Genomic DNA, 20,504 nt, shown 5'->3' on the forward strand with positions numbered 1-20,504 from the left:
AATGCTTGTATGGTAATGCATTCAATCTACAGATGACACAACCCCACAATCTATATGGGTATTAAAAATATCTAGTAAATATAGAAATACGTAGGATGTGGACCACACTAGCATGGAGTTAGGATTTAAAGATTTAATAAGGAACTGGGTTAGAGCTTTCATGGGCAAAGTGTTTAATCTCCCTGAACCTTATGTATATGTTTGTATGTGTGTTTCTTATCATCAGTAAATTAGGAAGAAAAAGCCTGCCTCAGAGCAATGTAGAGAAGATCAAATAAGAAATATGTATGGAAAGTCCATGCTCATTCTTACGTATAATGGCTGTTAGTTCCCTTCACAAAGAAGGAGTGAATCTCAAATAAAACTCAGAAATGCACCAACAGGAACGAATCTGCAAGAAATTTTTCCCCCTTAACTGTAAAATCATATAGTGAGAAGGTAGGTAATGCTTATCAGATGATTAGAAATTAAGACCAGCAATAATACTGGGTACTGATTTGCAAGAAATGAGGAAATTTGTCATTTTTTGTAAAGTGACTAAAACCATGTAAGGTTTTGTTCACATGAGAAAATTAGATGACCATACTTAGTTTCAAGACTCACAAGCAGAAAAAAGGCACTAGTTTCGTATCCGTCTTACCTTATAGTTAAAAAATTTTGTTACATGAGCAAAAAGCTCAAAGCTGAAATCCATGTCAACAGACTCTCCCACACTGGCTGCCGCCATGCACTTCGCCGCGTACCAGCCCATCTGTCTGGCCTGGGTCCACAGCCTCATCTGAAATAAAAAATGTTAGGCAGCGTAATTTTCAGTGTCGTTATTTGAAAAACCTATCACTGTAACCTAGTAAAACTCCTTCAAGGGATTCAGCGTCTTGACAGCCCTTGAGAATGGTCAGGTCTAGCTAGTTAGATAACTGATTGGATTGTCTTTGCCACAGAAGCAATCACCAGTCCACACTAACCAACTGATTCTGGTATTTGACAAGTCTCAAACCTCATGTGTGTGTAACTGATGCTTTCCTGTGTGCAAAGAACAGTACCATAACCATGGATATGAGCTTCAAGCATTCCGGTAGAAGTGATGGTCTTTTTTGTTCTAATTCAGCCTCCTCTCTAAACAAGGTGGGTCTGATGGCGGAACAGGCAGGCTGTGGTGATGAGCGCAAATGGTCTGCGGTGTGACACTGCCTCACTGTCACCTAGTGGAGTCCAGCCTCCAAGTCCCTTAAGTCTGTGTCTTGGACAATGGGAAACAAATTAACTAGTATGTAGCTGCTTCTGCAAATTAAGAGATGGGGTTTATTAGATTCCCTCAAAATAAGAAACACCTGTTTATTTTCGGACATTTCTTTCCCATATCAGAGTATGAGGTACATGAAGGATATAATTTATACATCTCCTAGATTCAACCCTTAAAATGTTAAAATATTTAAAAAAAAGAAAAAGAAAAAAAATCTCACAAACTTCAATTCCTAACTGAGTTTGGGACAGATCGGCCATAAAAACGACACAGGATGTCACTGCAGAGAAAACTGAGAACAAGCTGGCTTGAAGCATCTTTGAAATACGGCTGAAAGCGCTCTCATTACTGAGCTGTCTCTGATGGACGTAAAGCACACGCACAGCAATAAGCTGCCTATTAAAATGTACCTGGCTCTCCCACCGCCCCCCACGCCACAGGCAGCCTGAATGGCCACCGCCCCCACCTGCAGAGCTGGGCTTTCACCAAGGCAAGTGCCGCCTGGCTCCTTTACCGGTGATGCGTCCCTCTGTCTCCACTCCTCCTGAGACAGCCCCACCTCTGGCCGCTGAGTAGCGGCCTCTGGTCTTCTGCTCCACCATTAGGAGGCAGGCAGCACTGTGAGGGCAGGGGCTGGTCTAGACCCAGGTGGAAGGGTTGTTAGGTTGAGGAAGGCTGGTTGCCATGGTAACATGTTTTCAGCAGTAATTCCCACAGGGACAGACAGAACAGGATCATCAGGAACAGAACTCTTTATTTGTATTGCTTATAATCTGTTGGCTATTTTTTAATCTAAAGCTGTCTTGTTCAAAATCTAAGCCACTAGAAGGGGTGAAGGTGTAGCTCAAGTGGTAGAGCGCATGCTTAGCATGCACGAGGTCCTGGGTTCAAGCCCCAGTACTTCCTCCAAAAATAAATAAATTACCTTCCCCCCAAATCTAGCTACTAGACACATAGCTATTTAAAGTAAAATTAAAATTCAGTTCCTCAGTCACATTAGCCACATTTCAAGTGCTTAGCAGACAGACACGTGGCTAGTGGCTAGCTGACTGGACGCTGCTGATGAGGATCTGAGCCTGGAAAAGTAACAGTCATAATTCTTTATTTTTTTTAATTACTTTATTTTTATTTTTATTTTTTCTTTGTATTTTGGGGGGAAAGGTAATTAGGTTTATTTATTTATTTATTTATTTTCTAATCGGAGATACTGGGGACTGAACCCAGGACACTGTGTGCGCTAAGCACGCACTCTACCACTGAGCTATACCCCCACCCATAATTCTTTTTAAGGTAAAAGATTTTCCAGTCTGTTCCATCACTATATAATAACCAAAATGGAAAAATTCTAGTGTTTTGTTTGTGTGACAAAAAAAACTGATAGTTTCCTACTTAAACTAGAAAAGCTGGAAAACCAGAAAGCTGGATTTGCTGGTAGCGACTCCTTTATTTTCAGATGGAATCTCTGATGGTAACCTGTGATCACGTGTGCTGGCTCACCTGCTGCCAGACGGGGCTGGGCTCCCAAGATGCCGTGCAGATGTCACCTGCGGCGTAGATGTCAGGAAGGGACGTGTGCATGTGATCATTCACTTTCAGGCCCCCGTCTTCTCCTACATCAAACTAAACAATGTTCCTCATAAGCTTATGGGATAAGAGAAACGAAACATGAATTTTTCATTCTAAAGTAAAAGAACAAGTCCAATTTCTCCATGTCAGGCATGCTGATCTTTAGTGAGGAAAGTGAAAAAACAGCTGCAAGATTTAGACAACTAAGCTGAATTTCCAGGGAATCAAATTCCTACTAAGACAAACCCACAAAATTCTTAGAACTTCAACATCAAAAATACCCAATGATGGGGAGGAGGGTACAGCTTAGTGGCAAAGTGCGTGCTTATTAGCATGCACAAGTTCCTGGGTTCAATCCCTAGTACCTCCATTAAAATAAATAGATAACCTAATTACTCCCACCCCAGAAAAAAAACAAACAAACAAACAAAAATATACCCAAAAACCATATGACTACCCCACTCATAGTTACAAGAATATTCCTCAGTTTCTGTAAACTTCAAATGCTAAAAAGCAAAAAATACACGATTGTTTCTCTAAGAGAAACTTTTAAGGATTCAAAGGATGTATCAGTCTCTTACCAACACTTAGATAAATTGTGCATTATGTCCCCTTAATAATGACACTTATGCTGGGATGTTAATTGCTTAAGGACTTTAAGCAATAAAAAAATAATAATATTGCAAATCAAGACATGAATATAAACTAAATTGTTTCAACCATCTTTAAGTTATAGTTCTATATTAAAATAATAAATAAATAGTCATTCTTGAGAATTAGAGGTCTTCATAAATAATGAATAGTTGACAAATACTGATAGTGGGACAAAAACTTTCCCCTTACATTGTTGCCACAGAGAAAAGGTCCTGTGTTCGGTGTAACTCCCGTAGCACTGACAATGAAATTGCAGCCATATATCTTTCCATTGGTCAGCTCCACATATACAGGCCATATCTCTTTAAAAAATAAATAAAGAAAAGACTTTATTCTCAACTATAACTACCACCAACCGTCTATAGCACTATGTGAATACAATGACTAGAACAAAGAAAGAAAAAGGCAGGAGATAACTTTAAAACAACACTCCTCAATAATTTTTATCAGGTACATTTGCTAAAAACATTTTGACGCAATCAATGCAATTTCCCTGTTTTGGGTATAACTGCAAAAGCGTAACAGGCATTCTAAACATTTCTTCAAATTTAAACACAGAAATGCTAACAAAATAAATTTAAATTGATAATTAACTTATAAATTATTTCTTTAAAAATCTTTATTAATAGATTATACTTCACTGACAGTTTAGTCCAACTGGTTACTCACTTTTCAGTCTTTTCCCTTATTATTCATATTCAAACTCTAACACCTCCTTTCCCCCCTTTCCTATGAAAAAATTCAAAGAATTCAGAGCAGTGGGATATTTCACACACTAGGTTTGATTGAGTATATTTCTTCAAATGACCTTAGTTCTCACAAAAGTGTAGAATAGGAATTTTAGGAGATCTGTGTCTTAGTTCAAATTCATAGATTTTTCAACCTGTTTGGTTTTGGACATGTCACTTTGTCTGAGAGCCTCGGGTTTTTAAAGTTTTTGTTTTGTTTTGATCTGCAAGATATTCTGATTTACTCACAGGGTTATGACAGTCAAAACAATGAGCCCTACTGCAAAATGTTAAGCTCTATACAACTTAATTTATCAGAAAATGTGAAGAGAAAGTAGTGAAAGCAAAATGACTTACATTATTATAGTCTTATTTTTACTTTTTCATGTTTAAGTTTTATGTGGAAATATGAAGTTGTTTTTAATATAATAAAGCAAGGTTAAGTTGTCTTCCTTTCAAATAAGAGGTTATTTTTTTTTTATTTCCTCACTTACCTTTGTCAGTTGTAACTGACTGATTATGATGGTCTCTTGGAAAAGTCAAGGACTTTTTCTTAGAAATTCTAAATTCTTCCTGAAGGTAGATTTTCTTCACTTCACACATAGTTTCAATGTGAATCTTATGAGAAAACTAAAATAAAGACATACTGATCACCATAACAGTTCCAGAAAGAATGACCTAGGTTACTGATGATGAAGAAAAAATTTATAACATACTTGTAGAAACATTATCAGAAAGATAATTCTTATAGTATAAATGAAAACACATTGAATAGCCAAAAAATGCGTCTCAATCTGTGTGTGTGAAAGGAGTGAGCAGAAACTCATTCCTTGCTTAACGAGATCTAAGCTGAATTGGCAGATAGCACCAAGGGCATGTTTTTAGTATGATAATTACACATACACACACACACACACACACATATATATATATATATATATAATTTTTTTTTTTTAATTATGACTGTTATAGACTAAAAAATTAAGTTGACATATCCTAGACTGGTATATTCCAGCATCCTAGTAAAGAGCCAGTTAGGTAGGAGATTCTCAATAAATGTTTACTGTACTAAACTGAAATTCTCAGGATAAAAATACTATTAGTCTTAGGATCTGAAGGTGCAGGAAAAAGTGATTTTGTGTAATTTCCATCACAGAAATTAGATATGCTGTGAAGCCAGCTCCCCTCCAGCCTACTGAGGGCTGAAAAGAAATGACACATAGTAATAAGGACTGAATATATGTTTCTTACAATATTTAAATATCACCTTTTAACAACTAAAAAAAACACAAAAATATCTAATAAAATGAGTAAAAGCATGTCATATGCTTATGCAATCAGGATATTAAATGTGTATTTTATTTAGACTCTTACCTAATAATCTTTAAAATGTATAATGTGTCTGAAGTGACCTCTGAGAAAAGTAATTTAAAACAGGACAGGTGTATTCACTATGTGTGTCTGGAGCTCTCTGTATCTTGCAGAGTTCACCTGGGCCAACGGGCACTGAAGTCCTTTCCTAGCACCACAGATTTTAACTTATTCTTTAACTATATATTTATAACCAGTCTTTAACAAACGGTTAGAGAATTTAAAATTGCATTTAGACATGTTCAATCAGTATAAGAAAACATACCTCCTTTGTTCCTTGAGATTCAAGCCTTCGTGCCAATCAGGTCCCAAGGCACTGCCTATGTTACCGGCATTGCCTTTGGTTTGTGCCTCCTTTTTCCTTCCTGAAGAGAGAAACTCAATTCAAAATTCAACTGATATAAAAACTGCCAGGAAGAGAATTACGCTTGTGCTCAGAAATTTTTAGGCAATGGAATAATTCACACACTTTCATACTATAGGATTAACTTATCTGTATTCATCAATTTATTCATTATCTTAATATTCTGTGATATAGAGCTATAAAATGGGTAAATTCACTGCTGTATTTAGTGAAACTTGCAACTGAGTGTTGTGTATAAACATATTTAAAGTGTTTTATGGATGTCATATACACTGGTTAATATGAAGGGTGAGAAAATTAGGCATCAAATTTTGAAAATTTTGTCAATTTTTAGGACCCCCAAAACTTACAAAATTCTTGTTGAATTTTACAAGCCAAAAGTTTAAATAAATAAAAAGGTCTTCTAAACTAAAAAGCTGTATTTGTTTTTAAACTCACTGCAGTTTTTATAAAATTACCTTAGGTATTGTCCAATTGTAGCTTATGTCTGTGGAGATGTAGATGGGCTGGTTTATTTAATTCACTTTAAACTTCCAGTTTTAGTTATACATATTTTTCTAAAAAGTATATCATATATATAAACATATATACATACACATACACACACACATATATATATAGAAAATCTTAAAAAGTCACATAAGGATATAGAAATAAATATTCCTATCTCCCAAATAAAATACTTTGCTAAATTTTCTTACAGCCTTTTTTTATATGGTTAAAAAAATTAACAGTTTCATCTGTGAATGAATATAGCTAGATGCTATATTTACCTTCAGTTGTATATCTGGTTCTTTTTTGTGCAATTTTAGCCTCTGATTTTTCAGCAATGAGTTTTGAAGTCAAGAATTCAGCTGCTCCTGCATCGAAGAAAGTATTCCCAATAGCTGTATCTTTAATGACCCAAATGACTTCACAGCCTTCAATTTCATACCTAGAAGAAATATTAAAGCTACTTAGAGCAATTTCAAAAGCCTAAGTGGAAATATCTGTATCTACAAATAACAATTATCTCTTAGGGCAAAAGTAAAGAAGGTATTTTAAAGCAAACTGAGAAAACAATGATTATAAAGAAGAATGTAACACTGCTTCAGGAAAATAAGAGTTAAAGTAGATTAAATAATACAAGAAATTTAACTAGTTTACTGAAAGAAATAAAAGTGACAAAAATATGTAACTGAGTATCAAGTAAGATTTCATCACAGTGAAATATCACCACTTGAAAGTGTTCAATCTCTACAACACAGTTACATGAATGTTCCCAAGGGTTCCCAGGAGTGAGCAGTGCCTTGTTTACCCGGTTACAATGTGATCAGTGATGGACAGACAGGTGATATAGAGCTACAATATTAACAACTGACTTCTTTGGTAACAAATATTTTATGTAGTCAAAGCACATTATAGAAGGGTAGAAAAATGAGAGAATGAGAGTTTCAAACTAAAATCTTAACTTTGTTATAAAGGAACAAATACCCTGCACTGAATTCCCATCATCTCAGAAAAGCCACCTGGCCAAAGAAAGGTCCAGTTTGCAGAAAAATGAAGGCTCTTAAAGGAAGAAAGGCATGGCCACGGTACACAGACACCCCTTCCATGACCTCTCACAGCTCCTGGGCACCTGCAGTTTCATCTCTAGGTTTGGACACTGAGAATGTGGTTTTCTAAACACTCATTCCACAAAGTCCCTGAAATCCACTATAATTTATCTGCTATTGATACTTGTTTTGGTACAAATGAACTGGGACAATCCTGGACAAACAGGATGTACGGCCATCCTAATTACCCTAGAATTTTATTTGAAATTATTGTGTGTTAATGTTATTAATTTTTAACAATTATTTATGGTAAAAAAAAAAATACTGCCCTCTTTACTTCTCAGACTGATGTAACAAGTTCTATGACTTCAAGGCTAATCAATGAGATGATGGAGAGAGCGTTCAGTACATCTGACTCCAGGTCACCTGATGTTCATGCTCTTGGTGTATTACAGGAGCCCCTGCCTTATCAATGGGCCTTCATTTTTCTTCCTCTCCAATTCCAGCCAAGAATATTTATAGTTACTAAAGTTCAGATTATCTGGAGAACATTCTGCCTTAAGCTGCTCAGGTCATACAGCACTGCTGATGAGCAGAAAGCAGACTACACACACACTTGGTAATACACTTTATATTCAATTTACAATCAGGCACATAGTTACCACGAAATGCTTAAACTTTCATAAATTATAAATTGCTCTAATTACCATTTTTTTATACATTTTAAAGTAATAAAGCAACATAACACGTATCAGTATAGCCTAAAATACTGACATTTGACTAGCAGGCCACAGTTATTATCCGTAACTACCACAAATAACTCCTGGATGTGCCATTCCTCACAGGACACCCTCTAATCCTCTTACCCTAAGAACTATGTCCTCAGACAGATGCATAAGCACGAAGGTATTATCGCACATAGGGGAAATACTGCTTGCATTTTTCAAACCACTCTTAAAAATCAGACAACAGTGAAGTATTATATTCTGTGAAATTATGAAAAACTGTATCTGTTTGAAAGAGAAAGGATTAACCTACAGTTGGAAGAAAGATACTAGCTAAAATAAAAGTATACTGAAGAAAACCAGTATTAGCTTCAGCGGGACACGGGGATTATTAAAAAGCAGGAAGGGTTGGGATATGTCATTTTTCATCAAGAGAAGACAAAGGTGTAAGCATTCAGGGCACTGAAACCGAGAGAAGAGCCCTCTAGGGGGCCTTTCTGAAACTACCCAACGGTTTAGTGAATGTAAAATCATGAGTTCTACCCAAGTATAAGGCCTTCAATCTCCAATGTAAAGAAAGTGAGGAATGAGATTAAATGTTGTGAGATTGAACATTTTTGAATGTGAGAAAGCTTTTCAATGTAAATAACAACAACAACAACAACAATATTTTGGTGATACCTGATGGAGAAAATCTGTCATGCGCATGAAAAGATTTAAAGCCCCTCTTACAATAAATCTATGCCTCCCTCCTCTTGGTCCAGCTGGTGCTGACTCTCCAGTTTTTTCTCTGCATTTCTCCATACAAGGCCACAACCTTCATAACTACAATAGTGACTGCCACTCCTAGTACTCAGGCAATTGAAGAACTCTTACAGACTTCCACTGGGGCTCACTGTCCTCTAAACAGGCAGGGGGCAGCAAAAACCTAGCCTTAGAGTTCGAATGAATGTAAGTGAGCAAAGACAGGGCTTTGGCAGATTCCTTATTTTGATATAAATTTGTCCTCTTTGTAGACAGACCCAACGACTGAATAATATCCAGACTCTTCCATATCAGCCATCGGCTGAAAGCTAAAATCACAAAGAAAGTGAATCAATGCCCTGCCTTCCACAGCAGGACACTCCTCAGTATTTTTCAGACTTGAAATATAATTTTAAGATGATAATATTGCCTATTAAGGTGCTCACATTCCCCAAACTTCCAAAAACCAGGAGCCGAGAGTACTACACATTCTGAAACAGAACTCACAAACATTTTTGGTTTCATGGGCCACAGGCAATGTGAATGAGTGAAGCACAGTGGGTATAAGCAATAAAAAGTAGTGGGGACTATGACTAGAAATCTCAACAGGTGTACACATTTAAATTCTTTTTGTATAGTACATGCTTACATGAATGGGTCAAGTCCAGCCAGTCACCAGTGCATGGCCCTTTGAGACTTACAGCATCCCCTAAACTCCTATGTCTTATAAGGACACTTTCGCAACTATGAATTCCATGAAAGCTAAAAAAATAAAGATTTTTCTTCTTGAAAATGTGTGACAATTTTATTTATCTTTGATTTTTAGGATAACAAGATTATTTTCTAGTCTGTCAATAATCACACGAAACACAGAGAAATTCTTAAATAATATTTAAAAATATATACTTACACTAATTCAAGTGCGATGCCACCATTCCCTATGATCATTATTCTCTTAGCTTTAGTAAGCTGCTTCTGAAACTCCTGTATCAAAAAGAAAGAGTGTTTTGTAATAGTAGGCAATACCTGAGGCAAGAGGCTTCACTAATAATAATAAACTAATAAACTTCACTTCCCACTCCGCCAGCACACACCCTCCCAGTTAGAATATAATAAATGTTCCCCTCTATGTTTCACCCCAAACTGCCTTTCTAGCAACGTCTCTCCTGATTTTCCTTGCCTCTTCCATTATATTTAGAATTGCAGAAAGAGGCATTGTCTTTATTTTACCACGTCCCCAACTATTTGACCAAATCCATTTACCAACACAACACTGATCTACACCTCGGTCGGACACAGGATTCTTGCTTTTCTTCTAGTCCCTCAGTGGCCACTTGCCCTGCAGTGAGTCGGCACTGGGAGCGGGCAGGAACGAGCAGCCGTCAGCACAGCAGCTCGGCCCGGCTCTGGCAGGCAGCCGCTAACCGGGTGGCCCTGGGCAAGCTGCCCGACCTCTCTGCACCTCAGGTTCTCCGACCATAAGTGGAAATAAGAAGTGACTACATCTCAAGGTTTCCGTAACCAGTAAGTGAGATCATATAGATACAGCCGTTAGGAGTAGCAGGCACACAATAATGCCTACAATTTATTGAAAAAGTGTTATTCCCATTATAAGACAGCTAATTGATGCTTCCACCCCCATCCCCCCAGAAAAGATCACAATGAGCCTGGAGGAAAAAAATGACCAGTAGTCATTCTTAGGGTACTTTCCAAAGTAGAGACTAGGCTCACTGCTTCAGGATAATTTATGAAGAGCTAAATTCCTCCTCCTATGGGTAGGTCCCCATTTCTATTAAATTGACCCCAAAACTTACTGTAATATTTAATAAATAACCACTAAAAATTGGCTTCTTTAAAATTCTGTAAGAAAAAAATCCGAAGTTAATTTTAGTCTGTCTTTCACTGAAGGCAGTAGGTAATTTAAGAAAGCCGTGTAAAGAGCACTGGCCATGGAGGTGAATGTCATGAGCTCACACCTCTGGTCCGCTTAGTACCCACTTTAGTGCAGGTAACTGGCTTCGTCCCTCCATCTCCACTTCCTCTCTGCAGAGTGCGAGTAATGCCTGTCACACAGGATCATCAGGAGGATTCAATGAGTGTATGTATGTAGGTGACCTCTTTGGAACATACCTATAAACTCAATCTTTGATAATATGAACCTAAAATGTTTACAAGAAGATAACCAGTCCTTCTAGTATTCTCTGAATTCCTATCTAATTAAGAACGAGCTCAAAGAAAATATTATCAAGACCATAAAACCTCATTATATAAATGTAAAATTATCATGTCATGGGACAGAGCAACAACAATGACCTGAGGCAAGAGCACTGTGTCTGGAAACCTAGAGTTCCTGAGCAGTCAGGGTCAATAACCCCTGAAGTAAATGACCACAGGAAGCTGCCTAAGGTTCTGCAGATAGAGTTTCACCTTCTTGGGACAGTTTATCACTGTTCTTGAGCAGAACAATAAACCAAGTGTCTTCTTCAGTTCTAGGATTCAGTCATGATTCTGTATCAGAAAGACCTCTGCAATATTAATTTCTTTGCTGAGGAGTGAGTTTGGGACATGCTTTACCTTTTAAGAAAAAGACCATTACATTACTTAGGTGGCAAATCACATATTCTCGGTCAGAGTAGAGTAATGAATGTGTATACAATGTAAGTTGTCACCTTTAGCATAGTTATCATATCTGGGAGATCACATAATGCAAAGAACATGAATTAATAAATAAGATAAAGTATCAGCTAAAACTCAACTCAAATTGGCAGTAATAAAACATGATAACTACTTTTTGGTTTATGGCTCATGAAGCAAAAAACCTTCCTTCTGCTCCTACAGTTTAGGCATTAACATTTTCAGTGGAATACTTTGATTCAAATATAAAGTCTAAGAAATCTTCATGTTTTTTTCCCACAACCCAATGTCAGATGTTACCTGAGCACTGTCTGTATCGCGGATTCCTAATACATAAGGATTTCCTTCACGTATCAACTTCGGTTTAGCTCCAGCACACAGACAGAGTTTCTTATACAAATGCTGATTGCCATCTTCAGTTAAAACGCACTGTAAAACCATAGAGCAATGAAGGGGAGAGCCATAACATTTACACGCGGGTACAATTTCACTTTAAATATTCAATAAGACAAAAGCAAAAAATACATTAAGGCTGCCTCTTGGTGGCAGCCAATACTTATGACAAAGCTTCAGCACGAGAATGCATTCTCCAATCCAATCGAGTGATTCTTAATCATATTAGGGCCATGAACCATTTAAAAAATCTGATGAAAACCAGATTTCTTACTTTTTTTCTCCCATGGAAAAAAAAAGTACATTCCAACAAAATTTTGTATAAAACTTAAGGAATCTCATGATGTTTGGAAAAGCATGCTGACCTCAGATTAAAAACTAAACACACAGAAATTTTTTAATTGAGTATTCTGATGAACATTGATTTGATGATCATTTCTGATCTCGATGGATGTTACTCTAAGAAGATCTAGTGAATCTAATCGTTATCATACCATAATATCTGTGATAGGCACAGGGGAGTAGTGTGTGGTAGAAAAGGTCACAATGTGCCTGCTTAATCTAAAAAAATTGGTGCTAAAAAACAGTATCTATATTCTTAAATAGAAATAACAATTACTTTACCAGCAAACTACATGCTCTTTAATTTAGATGAATCTAAAAGTACATGTTAGAGATCCATTGTTTCTTTTCCTTAACCTCGAATGAATAGCTACATATAAGTAGTAGCATTTAGAAAGCAGATATACATAAGCATATGCTCCTTTGACAGATGCTAGACTTTGCTGGAATGGTTTAGGGGGTTCAAGTCTGTGTCATGTGTTTTGATTTATAAAAGTTGGCAAATAGTACCTCCACACCCAATGAGACATTTGATACCCATTTTAACTCTGCATGACAAACACATAAAACTGATAATCCAACACAGTATAATCATACAGAAATTTTATGTGAGTCTTCCTTTAGATAATCTGGTGAGAATTTTAACTAACAAAGAGTTAATTATAGACACTGACCAAATTTTAAAAATAATCCATATTTAGCTACTATAAAAACACAAAAACTCTTCACTGGTTACTGTTACTTTTTTGAAAGTAGGCATGAAGGTAAAACACATCATTCCTAACTTACTAAAGACATGAAAGAGGGACAAGAGGATGCAGACACGTATCCAGATGTGTATCTCATGGAGGATACTGTTCAAATGGCAACAGGGGGGCACTCTGATTCACTCAAATGCCCTGATATGTAAGTTCCCTCACGATGCATCCTGACACTTTTGAGCCAACTTCAGTCTGCAGCTTAACTGACATGGGTGCTTTAAGGAGTGAGTACTACCACTACAAGTATTAGGAACTTACTCTGGTTTGGGGATTCAGATTAATAATATTTTTTGTAATATTTTTCTCATAAACTTAGAACTTTTTCTTACTTTTTTCCTCCTGTCTAATTATTTGTTTCAAATGTGACAGGTATGTTTTCTCCCTGAGGGAGAACTCACAAATTACAGCTGCTTTAGAGAAACAACTACAAACTCGACCTCCCAACTTGCCTACAGCTCACCTGAAGATGCTGGTAATCATCTGACAACCCCCTTTCCTGAGACTGTCCCAGTTTGGGCCTTACACCATTTGGGACTGCTATCCCCACCTTCTAATTTGGTTGTTGGCCACCAGCCCCTCACTCTACCCCAGCTCATCCTTGACACTGCTGTCAGAAATACCTTCCTAAAAGAATATCTATTTTATCATCCTGGCTTCCACTTAAAATCTCTTCACTGCTTCTCCATTGATTATAAATTAACTCAATTCCTTAGCAAGACATAAAAAGTTCTTCATAATCTTACTTACTTATTTCTCTGGCCTCATCCTGCCAATCTCCTTTACTTATCCACATCCCAATTCCTTCAACAACCTCACTATTCCACATGCCCCCCTTCCTTTCTTTGGGTCTTTTGAACATGCAATCTCCTCTTCCTGGAATGCCCTTTTCCATCTGGAGAACTCTTAATTCACCCATTATTTAAAACATAGCTCATACATTACTCAATCTGTGAAGTCTTCCTAAATATCTAATATCAGAATTTTGATAATATCTCAAGAACTGTTATTTTTCCCATGTGCATACATTAAATGTATGCATGTCTACACTCCCATGACACTGAGAGTCCCCAGGAGCAGGCTCCTTCTATTACTGCTAGTGTCTCCCGATATTAACGCAAGGCCCAGAACACAATGAACCCTATATAAATGTTAATGTGAATCTGAAATGTAAAACCTAAAATGCCAAACTAAACCAATCACATAAGCCCAAAAAACTCACAAAAGGTGTAAATTTTTCTAAAAATAATGGAAATTAAAGTCACTACAATTTACATGCTAGGGACCTGGGTGGTGGTTGGACAGGTGGGGTCAAAAGAAGGCAGGCAAAACCTCACCAAGATTTAACAATGGCAAAGGTCATCAAGAAAAAAATCCTCTTACGTGTTCTTCGCTCTTCAACTGCTTCACTCCAGATTCTATAACCTTAATGTTGGGAAAGCGATTTTCTAACAAGGTACTTGGTTGTTCTTCAACATCAAATTCTTCCAATACTTTAGAAACCTGTATTAGATCAAAGAGATTAAAATGTGTACTCAAACTTTTTTCTTTCAAGAATTTTAAATAATGAAAATACCAGTCAATGGTGGGTCCACCAGAGTTGGTTTGGGGCTGTCTTAGATCTGAACTGACTGGATTACACTCCGGCAGTGGACTGGTCCCTGCTGGTGCACATTTCACAGTCATACACTTTCATGCACCTTGGCATGTGACTATCTGTACTTGATCTCTTACAAACACGGTAAAACCTTCTTATTATTTAAGTCCCAGTTTCAATGCAACATCCTTGATTCTCAAAGGCAGGCTCTGGCACTCCTTCACATTGTGTTATATGTATAAAAATAATATGCATATATTGGAATATGACCTCAATTGTTCTTCCCTTTACACTGTATGATAACTATTTCTTGCTTATCTGTTGACCCAATAGAAAACAATCATTCTGAGAAATTGACCATGAGGGCTTTACAGCCAAAGTGCCTGGATTCAAAACCTGACTATATGCACCTTGGAAATTTACCTAACCTCACTGTGACTCAATTACCTCATCTGTAAAGTGGGGATAATATAAGAATATACTTCACAGGGTTAAGGATTAAATACATTAATATATTTAAAACATTCAGAAGTATAGCATAAGTACTCCATAAATAATGTGAACTATTATTAATCCCCCTTTTCCTTCAAAAATTATACAAGCCATGAATATGTGCTCTTTTTAACATAAACAAATAAACAATAACAATACATAATATAGAATTATATGATAAAGTCCTTCTTTACCACTCTTTAAATCTCACATTCCATCTACCCCAGCGATAACCACTGGTGACTTTTTGGTGTATGTTCTATACTTTTAATCTCTATGTCCTGGGTGCCCAGCACACTGGCTGATAAATAATTGAGATGCTCAATAAATGATAAAGAGAATGCAATTTCTGACTTCTAAACACTAAGAATAACTGACATTTGCATAATATTTGTTATTTCAATGCACTGTCAACATATAATTGGTACATCTTCAGCTCACAACCTTGTTAAGTAAGCAAGGAAGGTATTATCCTAATGGTACAATTCAGATACAGAAACTTGCCAAGGCTACATGGCCAGTAAATAACTGGCCGAGAACCCAAGGTTTCTTCTTCTACTGTACAAAACTTTTAAAAGACTGGCAAAAACTAAACTCGAGTCTTACATTTCTTGTATCATTACACCAAATTAAGTCTTTTGGAAAGACAGTTAGAGGGCCCAGAGAAACATCTCTCTTTCGTGTGTACTCTTAGTCTGTAATTGGACGTATTTAGAGGTTAATAGCCATAATTTGTTCTCTGGTTCTCCCAATCCCATAATTCTTTTGGCTGCACGTAGTACTAAGATATCTTATGTTATCTCTACGCAGGTTATAACAAAGAGCAACATATAGCAGTAAATTACCTTTAGTCTTAGGGGGTTATGTAAATCTCAGGGGTTTATACATGAGAATGAGGTAGCTTAACTGTATACTGATCTCTTCCCTGGGAGACAATATATAAAGAACTTTCATAAAACATACTTTAAGACTGGAAAGGTATGCCTGTGGGAGACGGTGGCTTTTCCTTAGTATCAAGGCTTTAAACTTTATATGAATAAACAATAAATCTTAGACAAAATGCCAAAAGAAAAAAAGATATTCTATTACCAGGGTATTATAAGGGAAAACTTATATTAAATCAAAGATGATTTAAGTAGTCTTCATTGAATTGTGGGAAGAAAAGATCAACATTTTTGCCTTTTTAGTCACTTATTTTTTGCAAAAGCATTGTAACATAATTTTAGCACTTCAGTACATGCGTATAATTTATAAATACAATATTTAGATACGAGCTCAAAACTTTTTTTAACAGGTGAGGCACAGGATCAAAAATGTTTGGAAGACCACTTTTCTATACTATAGCCAAAATGACCTTAGAGTCCTGTTACAATGTTAAAATGTGTAAAATAAATTTACGGAACTACAAAGTGTTTTGAGATGCTTATTACACAACTGAAACATTAATTATCAGCAAGTGTAAACTTGGCTCAGAAGCATTTTTCTTCTGGTTTGTAAACACACACACTCACAATAAACACACACACTTACATGTATATTTGCATTCATGTTTAGATTTGTATAACATCTTTCCTCAAAAGAATCTTATTTTAAATTTTCTGAAAAGTAATTCTGAGTGGAAGAAAAAGTGGGAGAAAAGAGGAAACTAGAAATTCAATATCATTCTGGGCGCTTTTGGTATTCAATCTGAATAATTCTAAACTTTGAGTTATGATTTTAAATGAGTATCAAAAAAATTTGTCATCTTCAACAATTAAGTCCTACAATTACACTGTTATGCAAGTTATTGCAGTTTTTAAAAATTAATACTAAGAAAGTTATACAAAGGTTCTTACCTGCTTGAAATTTGTGACCGCTTTAATAACAGGAGAAGCTGTTATCAGGAGAATATCTTCTGATGGAAAGTGAATCGCCAACTTATTTTTTAAAAAGTAGGAAAAATATGATAAATAACTTTAAGTATTAGCACTATGGCATGGTGGGGGGGAGAACAGGGATAATGCAATTTTAATGATGTTATTAATATGCCTTACTGTAAAAACTCACTGTTCTTCATCTAAAGGTCTCCATTATCCTGGGTTATGGTCATGTTTATGGAGTAGTGGTGAGTAATGTTTAACTTGATTAAATATTGATTAAATATAGATACTGATTAAAATGAAAAATACATTTACACTAAACTCTTAACAATGATCATGCAGAGGATGAGAAGAAACTATCTTCCTAATTAACAGTTAAACAAACTTCTATTTATTATAAAATAATTTCATTCGTAGAATGAAATTACAGCAAACCTTTAATAACTAGCATTTAAAACCTTAGCACCTTCCCAAGTGCTTTGGCACTTCCGCCTCTTCCAAATGCCCAATCAGTATACTTTCGGAGAAGACAAAGCCATTTTAACATTAGCCTTATCAAACTTTAGAGGTTTAACTTGCTAGTGTTTCACCATTTGCCTCCAGCTTCAACCTCTCTCTTGCTCACTTTAAATTTCTTGAAAGCATTTTCTTACCTCACACTCCAGTTCCTTAACCCCACCAATTTCTATCTCCACTATACCATTAAAACTGAGCATGTTCAATCCACCTCTACCTCCTTTAAACCCATCAGAATCTTTTCAGTGCCACCTTATTTAATCTTTCTGTAATATTTCACAATATTTTCACTCTTTCCGTCTTTCCTTCCTTTGTATGTTCTGTAGTTATTTCCCCACTTTCTGTTTCCACTGCTAGACCAGGCCCTCAATATCCTTCATACTACTAAAATCACCTTTAAGTTGGCCTTCCAGTCTCATATTAACCAGCTACCCAGGCCCCAAAACCATCCTAATTAATCATCTTTCAAAAATTTTCCTTTGATCGTATTATTCCACTGCTCGAAACTGTTTGACTATTTCTAAGTTCTCGTTAAATTCGCAGCATGATTTATAAGATCCTTTATGAGCAGGTCGCTGCCAGCCTTCCCGGCTTCACCTCTGGTCACTCCTCCCCCAGCACCACCTGCTTTAAGCTTTGCTACTTCTGGATGGTGCCATGCTTTTCCACCTAAGATTATACTGTTGCCTGCCGTTGGCATGTCTGTCTTTTCCTGTTTACCTAGTAAACTTTTACACACTCTTTTATACAGAAATACCTCAGAGACATTGAGGGTTCGGTTCCAGACCACTGCAAGTGAATACTGCAATAAAGAGCATGACATGAAACTTTTGGCTTCCCAAAAGTTCCCAGAGCATGTAATTGTTATGTTTACACTATGCTGTTGTCAATATTAAGTGTGTGATAGCATTATTTCTATCAAAAAAAAGTACATACTTTAATTAAAAAATACTTTCAAAAATGACTAACCATCATCTAAGCCTTCAGCGAGTTATGATCTTTTCGCAATAGTAACAGTAAAAGATCATAGATCACCATAACAAATAGAGTAATAATTAAAAAGCTTGAAATACTGTGAGAATTACCAAAATATGACCCAGAGACACAAAGTGAGCAAATGCCATTGGAAAAATGGTGCCAAAAACACACGGTTTCCGCAAACCTTCGATCAGTAAACAACGCATTATCTGCGAAGTACAATAAATCAAAGTGCAATAAAATGAAGTATGCCTATACGAAGTCAAAAATACACCTCCTTTGAGAAAGGTTATTCCTTCCCTAACTGGCTCCTTACCAACTCCACAGGCACCCCTATGACAGCGAACACACAGATGAAATGATTTATTTACGTATCTCTTCCCTTAGGCTGTGAGTCCCTAAAAAGGAGGTACCATGCTCTGTATGTCAGATCAGCCCTCAGAACAGTGCCTGGATTATAGATGTTTACTTGGTGAATAAGTGAAGAATACACATCCAAAGATTCAACGTTAAGGGGGGAAAAAAACTCGAATTTCTTACAACATCAGTGATTGCTTATGTTTACTTTTATTAACAAAATATTCTAGTCCTTTTTGGAATATATGTAAATGTATACATGTGGTCTGATTATTCACTATAATCAGAAAAGCATTCCCTCGCTGCATTTAATCCCTTGGCGGCTGTTTCTCAAAACATTACTAGAGATGACATCTTTTTTTAATTAAATTTTTTTTTATTTCTTAACTGAAGTATAGTCGATTTACAATGTTGTGTTAGTTTCTCGTGTACAGCATAGTTATTCAATTTCATATGTACGTTCCTTTTGAGATGACATCTCTTCTATCTTGGGAGTCCAAAGCATAGAAAACTTACGTAAGAGTTTCTCTATCATTTATTTACCAAGCACTAAGGACTTAGCACCTATGTGAAAGAGGAATTCAATCAGCTAATTAAGAAAGGGGGCTGGACTTTCGAGGAATTGTCTGACCAAGTAGTTCCTAGTTATAAGCCCCGTCTGCTCTGGCACTACTAGGACTAGAGCCTGGCTTTGGGTCCCTCCTCCAACAGTTTGGGTTCCCCGTTCCCCTCAACAGTTTGCTCTCCATCCCTCCTCCCTGTGCCTGAGGCGAAGCTTGAGAGGAATTAAGGGCATCATCTGAAAGCCACGACACGGTCTCTAATATCTGGGAACCAGAAGAAGTGCGGAAGGGGAAAGGAAGCGGCTAAACAGCGACCTGGAAGAAGGACTAGGAAAGGGGGCGTGAGGGCGCCTGGGGCGCCCCGGCCTCCGGGTTCCAGGAGAGGCGGAGCCGCCCGCGCGCCCGCCTTACCTGCTCCGCACAGGTGACGCCCGCGATGCCACCGCCGACCACCACGAACTGCCCCGCCGTCGGAGGTGGGTGCCCCGCCTCCATGCTCTGGGGCGCCCAGCAGTTTGCTGACGACGGCGGAGAAGCGGGGAAAGTTCGCACAGCCGGAGGGAGCGCGGCGCCGGGCGGCCACTTCCGGCGCTTGCCCCGGAGAACCGAGCTACGGGTGCCCGCGCGCCCACACTTAGTCCCTCCGCGTGGCGGACGGCCTGCCTTTCCCCAGTGCGGAGGCGGCTTGTCGGCTTCACAGCTTTGCATTGTGATCGCTGCAGCTGAGTGTAGTTTTCCCACGTAGGTTTGATAAAGATAAGACGGAAACTCAAACCAAAGTAAAGTAGGTGGGTCGCCAGCAGACTGTCTAAAGACAGACCAGTGTTCTCACGAGGTAGTCATCTTAGAATAAATGAACTGCCCTGAAATTCTCGCTCTTCCTTCCTGCGGGAGGTTAGAAGGAGGCTCCGCTCTTGGTAGAAGGAACATCACCCTTCCCAACCCTTCAGCTAGCGATCCCAGATTTTATATTTTGGAAGCACATTCTCCGTGGGTGTATGAATCAAGCCAAAGCAATACAATTGAACTGTTCTCTAAGAAGTTGTCATTCTCATTTATAATTTTGACCTCAGCGATAATTTCCC

At 37.4% G+C, this 20,504-nt stretch overlaps 1 protein-coding gene across 2 annotated transcripts in view; it reads right to left on the bottom strand.

The window, feature by feature from the left end:
* The window catches only part of PYROXD1 (pyridine nucleotide-disulphide oxidoreductase domain 1), a 20,602-nt gene extending 544 nt beyond the window's left edge, over positions 1–20,058 (bottom strand). Inside the window, exons 1-11 of one of the 2 annotated variants that reach the window (XM_032473510.1) lie at positions 19,831–20,058; positions 16,982–17,062; positions 14,441–14,560; positions 11,865–11,993; positions 9,841–9,914; positions 6,700–6,860; positions 5,824–5,927; positions 4,686–4,821; positions 3,653–3,765; positions 2,741–2,863; positions 641–778 (exon numbers count right to left, since the gene is read on the bottom strand). In XM_032473510.1, coding sequence (XP_032329401.1) covers positions 641–778; positions 2,741–2,863; positions 3,653–3,765; positions 4,686–4,821; positions 5,824–5,927; positions 6,700–6,860; positions 9,841–9,914; positions 11,865–11,993; positions 14,441–14,560; positions 16,982–17,062; positions 19,831–19,914 — 1,263 coding nt within the window. In that variant the 5' untranslated portion in view covers positions 19,915–20,058. Of the gene's footprint in view, positions 1–640; positions 779–2,740; positions 2,864–3,652; positions 3,766–4,685; positions 4,822–5,823; positions 5,928–6,699; positions 6,861–9,840; positions 9,915–11,864; positions 11,994–14,440; positions 14,561–16,981; positions 17,063–19,830 lie in introns of those variants that run through there. The other variant, XM_032473509.1, reaches the window with a different exon arrangement.
* Between the last annotated feature and the right edge of the window lie 446 nt (positions 20,059–20,504).

The sequence above is a fragment of the Camelus ferus genome, chromosome 34, assembly GCF_009834535.1.
Source record: "Camelus ferus isolate YT-003-E chromosome 34, BCGSAC_Cfer_1.0, whole genome shotgun sequence".
NCBI lineage: Eukaryota > Metazoa > Chordata > Mammalia > Artiodactyla > Camelidae > Camelus > Camelus ferus.